The sequence below is a fragment of the Somniosus microcephalus genome, chromosome 33, assembly GCF_052327205.1.
Source record: "Somniosus microcephalus isolate GS21.2 chromosome 33, FLI_Smic_1.0, whole genome shotgun sequence".
Lineage (NCBI taxonomy): Eukaryota > Metazoa > Chordata > Chondrichthyes > Squaliformes > Somniosidae > Somniosus > Somniosus microcephalus.
Genome location: NC_141019.1, coordinates 14667203 through 14681578, shown reverse-complemented (window position 1 = coordinate 14681578; position 14376 = coordinate 14667203). Strand labels below are relative to the sequence as shown.

At 53.3% G+C, this 14376-nt stretch overlaps 2 protein-coding genes across 3 annotated transcripts in view; one reads left to right on the top strand and one right to left on the bottom strand.

Moving 5' to 3' along the window:
- LOC147096970 (uncharacterized) overlaps positions 1-14376 on the bottom strand; it is a 1290222-nt gene that overhangs the window by 169872 nt on the left and 1105974 nt on the right. The window lies entirely within an intron of this gene.
- The window catches only part of LOC147096974 (natural resistance-associated macrophage protein 2-like), a 451798-nt gene continuing 439540 nt past the window's right edge, over positions 2119-14376 (top strand). The window contains exon 1 of the mRNA XM_085972680.1: positions 2119-2221. Within this exon, the coding sequence (XP_085828806.1) occupies positions 2139-2221 (83 nt within the window). The 5' untranslated portion in view covers positions 2119-2138. The remainder of the gene's footprint in view (positions 2222-14376) is intronic.

Here is a 14376-nt window from a genome sequence, read left to right as displayed (position 1 = left end):
CCTTGAGCTCTGTGTCCAGTTCTGATCAGACCGCACCTTGAGCACTGTGTCCAGTTCTAGTCAGACCCACCTTGAGCACTGTGTCCAGTTCTGGTCAGACCCACCTTGAGCACCGTGTCCAGTTCTGGTCAGACCCACCTTGAGCACTGTGTCCAGTTCTGGTCAGACCCACCTTGAGCACCGTGTCCAGTTCTGGTCAGACCCACCTTGAGCACTGTGTCCAGTTCTGGTCAGACTCACCTTGAGCACTGTGTCCAGTTCTAGTCAGACCCACCTTGAGCACTGTGTCCAGTTCTGGTCAGACCCACCTTGAGCACTGTGTCCAGTTCTGGTCAGACCCACCTTGAGCACTGTGTCCAGTTCTGGTCAGACCCACCTTGAGCACTGTGTCCAGTTCTGGTCAGACCCACCTTGAGCACCGTGTCCAGTTCTGGTCAGACCCACCTTGAGCACTGTGTCCAGTTCTGATCAGACCCACCTTGAGCACTGTGTCCAGTTCTGGTCAGACCCACCTTGAGCACTGTGTCCAGCTCTGGTCAGACCCACCTTGAGCACCGTGTCCAGTTCTGGTCAGACCCACCTTGAGCACTGTGTCCAGTTCTGGTCAGACCCACCTTGAGCACTGTGTCCAGTTCTGGTCAGACCCACCTTGAGCACTGTGTCCAGTTCTGGTCGGACCCACCTTGAGCACTGTGTCCAGTTCTGGTCAGACCCACCTTGAGCACTGTGTCCAGTTCTGGTCAGACCCACCTTGAGCACTGTGTCCAGTTCTGGTCAGACCCACCTTGAGCTCTGTGTCCAGTTCTGGTCAGACCCACCTTGAGCACTGTGTCCAGTTCTGGTCAGACCCACCTTGAGCTCTGTGTCCAGTTCTGGTCAGACCCACCTTGAGCACTGTGTCCAGTTCTGGTCAGACCCACCTTGAGCTCTGTGTCCAGTTCTGGTCAGACCCACCTTGAGCTCTGTGTCCAGTTCTGGTCAGACCCACCTTGAGCTCTGTGTCCAGTTCTGGTCAGACCCACCTTGAGCTCTGTGTCCAGTTCTGGTCAGACCCACCTTGAGCACGGTGTCCAGTTCTGGTCAGACCCACCTTGAGCTCTGTGTCCAGTTCTGGTCAGACCCACCTTGAGCACTGTGTCCAGTTCTGGTCAGACCCACCTTGAGCACTGTGTCCAGTTCTGGTCAGACCCACCTTGAGCACTGTGTCCAGTTCTGGTCAGACCCACCTTGAGCACTGTGTCCAGTTCTGGTCGGACCCACCTTGAGCACTGTGTCCAGTTCTGGTCAGACCCACCTTGAGCACTGTGTCCAGTTCTGGTCAGACCCACCTTGAGCACTGTGTCCAGTTCTGGTCAGACCCACCTTGAGCACTGTGTCCAGTTCTGGTCAGACCCACCTTGAGCACGGTGTCCAGTTCTGGTCAGACCCACCTTGAGCACTGTGTCCAATTCCGGTCAGACCCACCTTGAGCACGGTGTCCAGTTCTGGTCAGACCCACCTTGAGCACGGTGTCCAGTTCCGATCAGTGAGACACAGGGGAGATATTCAGGCGCTGGAGACAGTGTAGAGAGGAGCCACGAGGCTGGTCGACAGTGTCAAGAGTCTGAGTTATGGGGAGAGACTGGAACATTCTGGGCTTTTTAAACTGGAAAGGAAGCATCTGAGAGGTGATCTAATCGAGGGACATCCGATAGTTAAGGGAATGGAAAAAGGTAAATCTGGAAAATGACTTTAAATTAAATTGTGAGAGTAACACAAGGGGGGCGGGGTGTGGGGTCACAGGGTCAAACTAGTAAAAGGTCATTTTAGGTCTGATATCAGGAAGTTTCTCTACACACAGAGTGACCAACACCTGGATAGAGGAGGGGAGGCAAAAACCCTGGCATTAGTTAAGAACCAATCGGATGTTACAATGGGGAGAAGGTGTGTTTGGAACTTTTTGAATGATGTATTAAGATGGGCTGAGTGGCATTCTGTGATACGTGAGAATGACATCGCTGTCATTTTCCCCGGCCGTTTCACTCAGCTACTTCAGATTATTAACCAGATCAGATGACAGCAGTCGATTCCCAGTTTGCTCATGACTAACACTTGCTGTATTGTGAATGTTGCAGTTCCCTCGGATTCTTCTGTGGCTGATGGTGGAGTTGGCAATTATCGGCTCGGACATGCAGGAAGTGATTGGATCGGCTATAGCTATTAATCTGCTGTCTGTTGGAAGGTAGAGTACAATCGCTTTGAGTTCCCTCGGACGGTGTTTCATTACTGATTGCCACATTCCGGTAGTCTGATTTGAGCATTCCCTGTTCCCACACTCACTCGTAACTGCAAGTTGGCCCCGTAAATATTGGGGGTGGATTTCCACAGGGGGGTCTCCTGCTCATTCACTGTAACTTCAGCAAAAGAGTCATGGAACCCCTGGAACAACGGTATAAACAGCATTGGGATTCAGCAGGTTATCCACCGGAGTTAGTGAATGAGGAGAACTCCTGCGAAAGTACACCCCATATTCTCCCCGACAAAACTTTTCCCAGTAACACAGGCTCCCCCAAGTAATGCAGTCCCCCAGGAACACAGTCTCCCAGTAACACCGTCTCCCAGGAACGCAGTCTCCCAGGAACGCAGTCTCCCAGTAACGCAGTCTCCCAGTAAAGCAGTCCCCCAGCAACGCAGTCCCCCAGCAACGCAGTCTCCCAGCAACACAGTCTCCCAGCAATGCAGTCTCCCAGTAACGCAGTCTCCCAGTAACGCAGTCTCCCAGTAACGCAGTCTCCCAGCAACGCAGTCTCCCAGCAACGCAGTCTCCCAGCAATGCAGTCTCCCAGTAACGCAGTCTCCCAGTAAAGCAGTCTCCCAGCAATGCAGTCTCCCAGCAACGCAGTCTTCCAGCAACACAGTCTCCAAGTAGCACAGTCTCCCAGGAACGCAGTCTCCCAGTAACGCCATCTCCCAGCAACACAGTCTCCCAGCAACGCAGCCTCCCAGCAACACCGTGTCCCAGCAACGCAGTCTCCCAGCAACACAGTCTCCCAGTAACACAGTCTCCCAGCAACGCAGTCTCCCAGCAACGCAGTCTCCCAGTAATGCAGTCTCCCAGTAATGCAGTCTCCCAGTAATGCAGTCTCCCAGCAATGCAGTCTCCAAGCAATGAAGTCTCCCAGCAATGCAGTCTCCCAGCAATGCAGTCTCCCAGTAATGCAGTCTCCCAGTAACGCAGTCTCCCAGTAACGCAGTCTCCCAGTAACGCAGTCTCCCAGCAACGCAGTCTTCCAGCAATGCAGTCTCCCTGCAATACCGTGTCCCGGCAACGCAGTCTCCCAGCAACACAGTCTCCCAGGAACACAGTCTCCCAGCAACGCAGTCTCCCAGCAACACAGTCTCCCAGTAATGCAGTCTCCCAGTAAAGCACTCTCCCAGCAATGCAGTCTCAAAGCAACGAAGTCTCCCAGCAACGCACTCTCCCAGCAACGCAGTCTCCCAGCAATGCAGTCTCCCAGTAACGCAGACTCCCAGTAACGCAGTCTCCCAGCAATGCAGTCTCCCAGCAACGCAGTCTTCCAGCAATGCAGTCTCCCAGGAACAGTCTCCCAGTAACGCAGTCTCCCAGTAACGCCATCTCCCAGCAACGCAGTCTCCCAGCAACGCAGCCTCCCAGCAACGCAGTCTCCCAGCAACGCAGTCTCCCAGCAACGCAGTCTCCCAGCAACACAGGCTCCCAGTAACACAGGCTCCCAGCAACGCAGTCTCCCAGCAACACAGTCTCCCAGCAACGCAGTCTCCCAGCAACACAGTCTCCCAGCAACACAGTCTCCCAGTAACACAGTCTCCCAGTAACAGTCTCCCAGTAACGCAGTCTCCCAGCAACGCAGTCTCCCAGCAACGCAGTCTCCCAGCAACGCAGTCTCCCAGCAACACAGTCTCCCAGTAACACAGTCTCCCAGTAACGCAGTCTCCCAATAACGCAGTCTCCCAATAACAGTCTCCCAGTAACGCAGTCTCCCAGTAATGCAGTCTCCCAGCAACGCAGTCTCCCAGTAACGCAGTCTCCTAGTAACGCAGTCTCCCAGTAACACAGTCTGCCAGTAACGCAGTCTCCCAGTAACACAGTCTTCCAATAATGCAGTCTCCCAGTAACACAATCTCCCAGTAACGCTGTCTCCCAGCAGCGCAGTCTCCCAGTAATGCACTCTCCCAGCAATGCAGTCTCCCAGGAACACAGTCTCCCAGTAACGCAGTCTCCCAGTAAGGCAGTCTCCCAGTAATACAGTCTCCCAGTAACACAGTCTCCCAGTAACGCACTCTCCCAGCAATGCAGTCTCCCAGTAATACAGTCTCCCAGCAGCGCAGTCTCCCAGTAACGCATTCTCCCAGCAGCGCAGTCTCCCAGTAACGCAGTCTCCCAGTAACGCATTCTCCCAGTAACGCAGTCTCCCAGTAAGGCAGTCTCCCAGTAATACAGTCTCCCAGTAACACAGTCTCCCAATAACGCACTCTCCCAGCAATGCAGTCTCCCAGTAATACAGTCTCCCAGCAGCGCAGTCTCCCAGTAACGCATTCTCCCAGCAGCGCAGTCTCCCAGTAACGCAGTCTCCAAGTAACGCAGTCTCCCAGTAACGCAGTCTCCCAGTAACACAGTCTCCCAGCAATGCAGTCTCCCAGTAACACAGTCTCCCAGCAATGCAGTCTCCCAGTAACGCAGTTTCCCAGTAACACAGTCTCCCAGCAATGCAGTCTCCCAGTAACGCAGTCTCCAAGTAACGCAGTTTCCCAGTAACGCAGTCTCCCAGTAACGCAGTCTCCCAGTAACACAGTCTCCCAGCAATGCAGTCTCCCAGCAACGCAGTCTCCCAGCAAAGCAGTCTCCCAGTAACACAGTCTCCCAGTAATGCAGACTCCCAATAACGCAGTCTCCCAGCAATGCAATTTTCCAATAACACAGTCTCCCAGTAACACAGTCTCCCAGTAACACAGTCTCCCGGCAACGCAGTCTCCCAGCAACACAGTCTCCCAGGAACACAGTCTCCCAGCAACGCAGTCTCCCAGCAACACAGTCTCCCAGTAATGCAGTCTCCCAGTAAAGCACTCTCCCAGCAATGCAGTCTCAAAGCAACGAAGTCTCCCAGCAACGCACTCTCCCAGCAACGCAGTCTCCCAGCAATGCAGTCTCCCAGTAACGCAGACTCCCAGTAACGCAGTCTCCCAGCAATGCAGTCTCCCAGCAACGCAGTCTTCCAGCAATGCAGTCTCCCAGGAACAGTCTCCCAGTAACGCAGTCTCCCAGTAACGCCATCTCCCAGCAACGCAGTCTCCCAGCAACGCAGCCTCCCAGCAACGCAGTCTCCCAGCAACGCAGTCTCCCAGCAACGCAGTCTCCCAGCAACACAGGCTCCCAGTAACACAGGCTCCCAGCAACGCAGTCTCCCAGCAACACAGTCTCCCAGCAACGCAGTCTCCCAGCAACACAGTCTCCCAGCAACACAGTCTCCCAGTAACACAGTCTCCCAGTAACAGTCTCCCAGTAACAGTCTCCCAGTAACGCAGTCTCCCAGCAACGCAGTCTCCCAGCAACGCAGTCTCCCAGCAACGCAGTCTCCCAGCAACACAGTCTCCCAGTAACACAGTCTCCCAGTAACGCAGTCTCCCAATAACGCAGTCTCCCAATAACAGTCTCCCAGTAACGCAGTCTCCCAGTAATGCAGTCTCCCAGCAACGCAGTCTCCCAGTAACGCAGTCTCCTAGTAACGCAGTCTCCCAGTAACACAGTCTGCCAGTAACGCAGTCTCCCAGTAACACAGTCTTCCAATAATGCAGTCTCCCAGTAACACAATCTCCCAGTAACGCTGTCTCCCAGCAGCGCAGTCTCCCAGTAATGCACTCTCCCAGCAATGCAGTCTCCCAGGAACACAGTCTCCCAGTAACGCAGTCTCCCAGTAAGGCAGTCTCCCAGTAATACAGTCTCCCAGTAACACAGTCTCCCAGTAACGCACTCTCCCAGCAATGCAGTCTCCCAGTAATACAGTCTCCCAGCAGCGCAGTCTCCCAGTAACGCATTCTCCCAGCAGCGCAGTCTCCCAGTAACGCAGTCTCCCAGTAACGCATTCTCCCAGTAACGCAGTCTCCCAGTAAGGCAGTCTCCCAGTAATACAGTCTCCCAGTAACACAGTCTCCCAATAACGCACTCTCCCAGCAATGCAGTCTCCCAGTAATACAGTCTCCCAGCAGCGCAGTCTCCCAGTAACGCATTCTCCCAGCAGCGCAGTCTCCCAGTAACGCAGTCTCCAAGTAACGCAGTCTCCCAGTAACGCAGTCTCCCAGTAACACAGTCTCCCAGCAATGCAGTCTCCCAGTAACACAGTCTCCCAGCAATGCAGTCTCCCAGTAACGCAGTTTCCCAGTAACACAGTCTCCCAGCAATGCAGTCTCCCAGTAACGCAGTCTCCAAGTAACGCAGTTTCCCAGTAACGCAGTCTCCCAGTAACGCAGTCTCCCAGTAACACAGTCTCCCAGCAATGCAGTCTCCCAGCAACGCAGTCTCCCAGCAAAGCAGTCTCCCAGTAACACAGTCTCCCAGTAATGCAGACTCCCAATAACGCAGTCTCCCAGCAATGCAATTTTCCAATAACACAGTCTCCCAGTAACACAGTCTCCCAGTAACACAGTCTCCCAGTAACACAGTCTCCCAGTAACACAGTCTCCCAGTAACACCGTCTCCCAGTAACACAGTCTCCCAGTAACACAGTCTCCCAGTAACACAGTCTCCCAGTAAAACAGTCTCCCAGTAACACAGTCTCCCAGTAACACAGTCTCCCAGTAACTCGGTCTCCCAGTAACGCGGTCTCCCAGTAACACAGTCTCCCAGTAACAGTGTCCCAGTAACACAGTCTCCCAGTAACAGTCTCCCAGTAACACAGTCTCCCAGTAACACAGTCTCCCAGTAACGCAGTCTCCCAGCAACACAGTCTCCCAGTAACGCAGTCTCCCAGTAACGCAGTCTCCCAGTAACAGTCTCCCAGTAACACAGTGTCCCAGTAACAGTCTCCAAGTAACACAGTCTCCCAGTAACGCAGTCTCCCAGTAACACAGTCTCCCAGCAATGCAGTCTCCCAGTAACACGGTCTCCCAGTAACGCAGTCTCCCAGTAACGCAGTCTCCCAGTAACACAGACTCCCAGTAACGCAGTCTCCCAGTAACGCCGTCTCCCAGTAACGCCGTCTCCCAGTAACGCAGTCTCCCAGTAACGCAGTCTCCCTGCAACTCAGTCTCCCTGCAAAGCAGTCTCCCAGGAACGCATTTTCCCAGTGAGGCAGTCTCCCAGTAATACAGTCTCCCAGCAGCGCAGTCTCCCAGTAACGCAGTCTCCCAGCAATGCAGTCTCCCATTAATACAGTCTCCCAGTAATGCAGTCTGCCAGTAACGCAGTCTCCCAGCAATGCAGTCTCCCAGTAACACAGTTTCCCAGTAACACAGTCTCCCAGTAATGCAGTCTCCCAGCAGCGCAGTCTCCCAGCAACGCATTTTCCCAGTAACGCAGTCTGCCAGTAACGCAGTCTCCCAGTAACGCAGTCTCCCAGTAACACAGTCTCCCAGTAACACAGTCTCACTGCAAAGCAGTCTCCCAGCAACGCAGTCTCCCATTAACGCAGTCTCCCAGCAACGCCGTCTACCAGTAACACCGTCTCCCAGTAATGCAGACTCCCAATAACGCAGTCTCCCAGCAACACAATTTTCCAATAACAGTCTCCCAGTAACGCAGTCTCCCAGCAACGCAGTTTCCCAGTAACGCAGTCTCCCAGTAATGCAGTCTCCCAGCAACGCAGTCTCCCAGCAACGCAGTCTCCTAGTAACGCAGTCTCCCAGTAACGCAGTCCCCCAGTAACGCAGTCTCCCAGTAACGCAGTTTCCCAGCAACACCGTCTCCCCGCAACACCGTCTCCCAGTAAAGCAATCTCCCAGTAACACAGTCTCCCAGTAACACAGTCTCCCAGTAACACAGTCTCCCAGTAAAACAGTCTCCCAGTAACACAGTTTCCCAGTAACGCAGTCTCCCAGTAACACAGTCTCCCAGTAACACAGTCTCCCAGTAACACAGTCTCCCAGTAAAACAGTCTCCCAGTAACACAGTTTCCCAGTAATGCAGTCTCCCAGTAACACAGTCTCCCAGTAACACAGTCTCCCAGTAAAACAGTCTCCCAGTAACACAGTTTCCCAGTAACGCAGTCTCCCAGTAACACAGTCTCCCAGTAACACAGTCTCCCAGTAACGCAGTCTCCAAGTAACAGTCTCCCAGTAACACAGTCTCCCAGAAACGCAGTCTCCCAGCAATGCAGTCTCCCAGTAACACGGTCTCCCAGTAAAGCAGTCTCCCAGCAGCACAGTCTCCCAGCAACGCAGTCTCCCAGTAACACCGTCTCCCAGTAACACCGTCTCCCAGTAACACGGTCTCCCAGTAACACGGTCTCCCAGTAACGCTGTCTCCCAGTAACAGTCTCCCAGTAACACAGTCTCCCAGTAACGCAGTCTCCCAGTAACGCGGTCTCCCAGTAACGCAGTCTCCCAGTAACAGTCTCCCAGTAACACAGTCTCCCAGTAACACAGTCTCCCAGTAAAACAGTCTCCCAGTAACAGTCTCCCAGTAACACAGTCTCCCAGTAACACAGTCTCCCAGTAACACAGTCTCCCAATAACACAGTCTCCCAGTAACACAGTCTCCCAATAACACAGTCTCCCAGTAACACAGTCTCCCAGTAACAGTCTCCCAGTAACACCGTCTCCCCGCAACACCGTCTCCCAGTAAAGCAATCTCCCAGTAACACAGTCTCCCAGTAACACAGTCTCCCAGTAACACAGTCTCCCAGTAAAACAGTCTCCCAGTAACACAGTTTCCCAGTAACGCAGTCTCCCAGTAACACAGTCTCCCAGTAACACAGTCTCCCAGTAACACAGTCTCCCAGTAAAACAGTCTCCCAGTAACACAGTTTCCCAGTAATGCAGTCTCCCAGTAACACAGTCTCCCAGTAACACAGTCTCCCAGTAAAACAGTCTCCCAGTAACACAGTTTCCCAGTAACGCAGTCTCCCAGTAACACAGTCTCCCAGTAACACAGTCTCCCAGTAACGCAGTCTCCAAGTAACAGTCTCCCAGTAACACAGTCTCCCAGAAACGCAGTCTCCCAGCAATGCAGTCTCCCAGTAACACGGTCTCCCAGTAAAGCAGTCTCCCAGCAGCACAGTCTCCCAGCAACGCAGTCTCCCAGTAACACCGTCTCCCAGTAACACCGTCTCCCAGTAACACGGTCTCCCAGTAACACGGTCTCCCAGTAACGCTGTCTCCCAGTAACAGTCTCCCAGTAACACAGTCTCCCAGTAACGCAGTCTCCCAGTAACGCGGTCTCCCAGTAACGCAGTCTCCCAGTAACAGTCTCCCAGTAACACAGTCTCCCAGTAACACAGTCTCCCAGTAAAACAGTCTCCCAGTAACAGTCTCCCAGTAACACAGTCTCCCAGTAACACAGTCTCCCAGTAACACAGTCTCCCAATAACACAGTCTCCCAGTAACACAGTCTCCCAATAACACAGTCTCCCAGTAACACAGTCTCCCAGTAACACAGTCTCCCAGTAACAGTCTCCCAGTAACACAGTCTCCCAGTAACGCGGTCTCCCAGTAACACGGTCTCCCAGTAACGCAGTCTCCCAGAAACACAGTCTCCCAGTAATAGTCTCCCAGTAACACAGTCTTCCAGTAACGCAGTCTCCCAGCAATGCAGTCTCCCAGTAACAGTCTCCCAGTAACACAGTCTCCCAGTAATAGTCTCCCAGTAACGCAGTCTCCCAGTAACGCAGTCTCCCAGTAACGCAGTCTCCCAGTAACGTAGTCTCCCAGTAACACAGTCTCCCAGTAACACAGTCTCCCAGTAACACAGTCTCCCAGTAAAGCAGTCTCCCAATAACACAGTCTCCCAGTAACGCAGTCTCCAAGTAACGCGGTCTCCCTGTAACGCAGTCTCCCAGTAACAGTCTCCCAGTAACACAGTCTCCCAGTAACACAGTCTCCCAGTAACAGTCTCCCAGTAAGACAGTCTCCCAGTAACGCAGTCTCCCAGTAACGCGGTCTCCCTGTAACGCAGTCTCCCAGTAACAGTCTCCCAGTAACACAGTCTCCCAGTAACACAGTCTCCCAGTAACAGTCTCCCAGTAAGACAGTCTCCCAGTAACGCAGTCTCCCAGTAACGCGGTCTCCCTGTAACGCAGTCTCCCAGTAACAGTCTCCCAGTAACACAGTCTCCCAGTAACACAGTCTCCCAGTAAAACAGTCTCCCAGTAACGCAGTCTCCCAGTAACACAGTCTCCCAGTAACACAGTCTCCCAGTAACAGTCTCCCAGTAACACGGTCTCCCAGTAACGCAGTCTCCCAGTAACACAGTCTCCAAGTAATAGTCTCCCAGTAACCCCAGTAACGCAGTCTCCCAGTGACCCAGTCTCCCAATAACACAGTCTCCGAGTAACAAAGTCTCCCAGTAAAGCAGTCTCCCAGGAACAGTCTCCCAGTAAAAGTCTCCCAGTAACACAGTCTCCCAGTAACACAGTCTCCCAGTAACGCAGTCTCCCAGTAACACAGTCTCCCATTAACGCAGTCTCCCAGTAACAGTCTCCCAGTAACGCAGTCTCCCAGCAACACCGTCTCCCAGTAACACAGTCTGCCAGTAACGCAGTCTCCCAGTAACGCAGTCTCCCAGTAACACGGTCTGCCAGTAACAGTCTCCCAGTAACACAGTCTCCCAGTAACACGGTCTCCCAGTAACGCAGTCTCCCAGTAACAGTCTCCCAGTAACACAGTCTCCCAGTAACGCAGTCTCCCAGTAACACCGTCTCCCAGTAACACCGTCTCCCAGTAACACAGTCTGCCAGTAACGCAGTCTCCCAGTAACACGGTCTCCCAATAACAGTCTCCCAGTAACACAGTCTCCCAGTAACACAGTCTCCCAGTAACAGCCTCCCAATAACAGTCTCCCAGTAACACGGTCTCCCAGTAACGCAGTCTCCCAGTAACAGTCTCCCAGTAACACAGTCTCCCAGTAACGCAGTCTCCCAGTAACACAGTCTCCCATTAACGCAGTCTCCCAGTAACACAGTTTCCCAGTAACACAGTCTCCCAGTAACACAGTCTCCCAGTAACGCAGTCTCCCAGACACAGTCTCCCAGTAACACAGTCTCCCAGGAACACAGTTTCCCGGTAAAACAGTCTCCCAGTAACACAGTCTCCCAGTAACGCAGTCTCCCAGCAATGCAGTCTCCCAGTAGCACAGTCTCCCAGTAACGCAGTCTCCCAGTAACACAGTCCCCGAGTAACACCGTCTCCCAGTAACACCGTCTCCCAGTAACGCGGTCCCCCAGTAACGCAGTCTCCCAGTAACAGTCTCCCAGTAACACAGTTTCCCAGTAACACAGTTTCCCAGTAACACAGTTTCCCAGTAATGCAGTCTCCCAGTAACACAGTCTCCCAGTAATGCAGTCTCTCAGTAACAGTCTCCCAGTAACGCAGTCTCCCAGTAACGCAGTCTCCCAGCAATGCAGTCTCCCAGTAACACGGTCTCCCAGTAACGCAGTCTCCCAGTAACAGTCTCCCAGTAACACTGTCTCCCAGTAACACAGTCTCCCAGTAACACAATCTCCCAGTAACCCGGTCTCCCAGTTACGCAGTCTCCCAGCAGCACAGTCTCACAGAGGCGCAGTCTCCCAGTAACGCAGTCTCCCAGTAATGCAGTCTCCCAGTAGCACGGTCTCCCAGTAACGCAGTCTTTCAGTAACAGTCTCCCAGTAACTCAGTCTCCCTTTAACGCAGTCTCCCAGTAATACAGTCTCCCAGTAACGCAGTCTCCCAGTAACACAGTCTCCCAGCAATGCAGTCTCCCAGTAACACAGTCTCCCAGTAATAGTCTCCCAGTAACGCAGTCTCCCAGTAACGCAGTCTCCCAGTAACGCAGTCTCCCAGTAACGTAGTCTCCCAGTAACACAGTCTCCCAGTAACACAGTCTCCCAGTAACACAGTCTCCCAGTAAAGCAGTCTCCCAATAACACAGTCTCCCAGTAACGCAGTCTCCAAGTAACGCGGTCTCCCTGTAACGCAGTCTCCCAGTAACAGGCTCCCAGTAACACAGTCTCCCAGTAACACAGTCTCCCAGTAACAGTCTCCCAGTAAGACAGTCTCCCAGTAACGCAGTCTCCCAGTAACGCGGTCTCCCTGTAACGCAGTCTCCCAGTAACAGTCTCCCAGTAACACAGTCTCCCAGTAACACAGTCTCCCAGTAACAGTCTCCCAGTAAGACAGTCTCCCAGTAACGCAGTCTCCCAGTAACGCGGTCTCCCTGTAACGCAGTCTCCCAGTAACAGTCTCCCAGTAACACAGTCTCCCAGTAACACAGTCTCCCAGTAAAACAGTCTCCCAGTAACGCAGTCTCCCAGTAACACAGTCTCCCAGTAACACAGTCTCCCAGTAACAGTCTCCCAGTAACACGGTCTCCCAGTAACGCAGTCTCCCAGTAACACAGTCTCCAAGTAATAGTCTCCCAGTAACCCCAGTAACGCAGTCTCCCAGTGACCCAGTCTCCCAATAACACAGTCTCCGAGTAACAAAGTCTCCCAGTAAAGCAGTCTCCCAGGAACAGTCTCCCAGTAAAAGTCTCCCAGTAACACAGTCTCCCAGTAACACAGTCTCCCAGTAACGCAGTCTCCCAGTAACACAGTCTCCCATTAACGCAGTCTCCCAGTAACAGTCTCCCAGTAACGCAGTCTCCCAGCAACACCGTCTCCCAGTAACACAGTCTGCCAGTAACGCAGTCTCCCAGTAACGCAGTCTCCCAGTAACACGGTCTGCCAGTAACAGTCTCCCAGTAACACAGTCTCCCAGTAACACGGTCTCCCAGTAACGCAGTCTCCCAGTAACAGTCTCCCAGTAACACAGTCTCCCAGTAACGCAGTCTCCCAGTAACACCGTCTCCCAGTAACACCGTCTCCCAGTAACACAGTCTGCCAGTAACGCAGTCTCCCAGTAACACGGTCTCCCAATAACAGTCTCCCAGTAACACAGTCTCCCAGTAACACAGTCTCCCAGTAACAGCCTCCCACTAACAGTCTCCCAGTAACACGGTCTCCCAGTAACGCAGTCTCCCAGTAACAGTCTCCCAGTAACACAGTCTCCCAGTAACGCAGTCTCCCAGTAACACAGTCTCCCATTAACGCAGTCTCCCAGTAACACAGTTTCCCAGTAACACAGTCTCCCAGTAACACAGTCTCCCAGTAACGCAGTCTCCCAGACACAGTCTCCCAGTAACACAGTCTCCCAGGAACACAGTTTCCCGGTAAAACAGTCTCCCAGTAACACAGTCTCCCAGTAACGCAGTCTCCCAGCAATGCAGTCTCCCAGTAGCACAGTCTCCCAGTAACGCAGTCTCCCAGTAACACAGTCCCCGAGTAACACCGTCTCCCAGTAACACCGTCTCCCAGTAACGCGGTCCCCCAGTAACGCAGTCTCCCAGTAACAGTCTCCCAGTAACACAGTTTCCCAGTAACACAGTTTCCCAGTAACACAGTTTCCCAGTAATGCAGTCTCCCAGTAACACAGTCTCCCAGTAATGCAGTCTCTCAGTAACAGTCTCCCAGTAACGCAGTCTCCCAGTAACGCAGTCTCCCAGTAACACGGTCTCCCAGTAACGCAGTCTCCCAGTAACAGTCTCCCAGTAACACTGTCTCCCAGTAACACAGTCTCCCAGTAACACAATCTCCCAGTAACCCGGTCTCCCAGTTACGCAGTCTCCCAGCAGCACAGTCTCACAGAGGCGCAGTCTCCCAGTAACGCAGTCTCCCAGTAATGCAGTCTCCCAGTAGCACGGTCTCCCAGTAACGCAGTCTTTCAGTAACAGTCTCCCAGTAACTCAGTCTCCCTTTAACGCAGTCTCCCAGTAATACAGTCTCCCAGTAACGCAGTCTCCCAGTAACACAGTCTCCCAGCAATGCAGTCTCCCAGTAACACGGTCTCCCAGTAACGCAGTCTCCCAGTAACAGTCTCCCAGTAACGCAGTCTCCCATTAACGCAGTTTCCCAGGAACACCGTCTCCCAGTAACGCAGTCTCCCAGCAACACGGTCTCCCAGTAACGCAGTCTCCCAGTAACACGGTCTCCCAGTAATGCAGTCTCCCAGTTAGACGGTCTCCCAGTAACGCAGTCTCCCAGTAACAGTCTCCCAATAACACAGTCTCCCAGTAACGCAATCTCCCAGTAACACAGTCTCCCAGTAACGCAGTCTCCCAGTAACACTGTCTCCCAGTAACACAGTCTCCCAGTAGCACAGTCTCCCAGTAACGCGGTCTCCCAGTAACGCAGT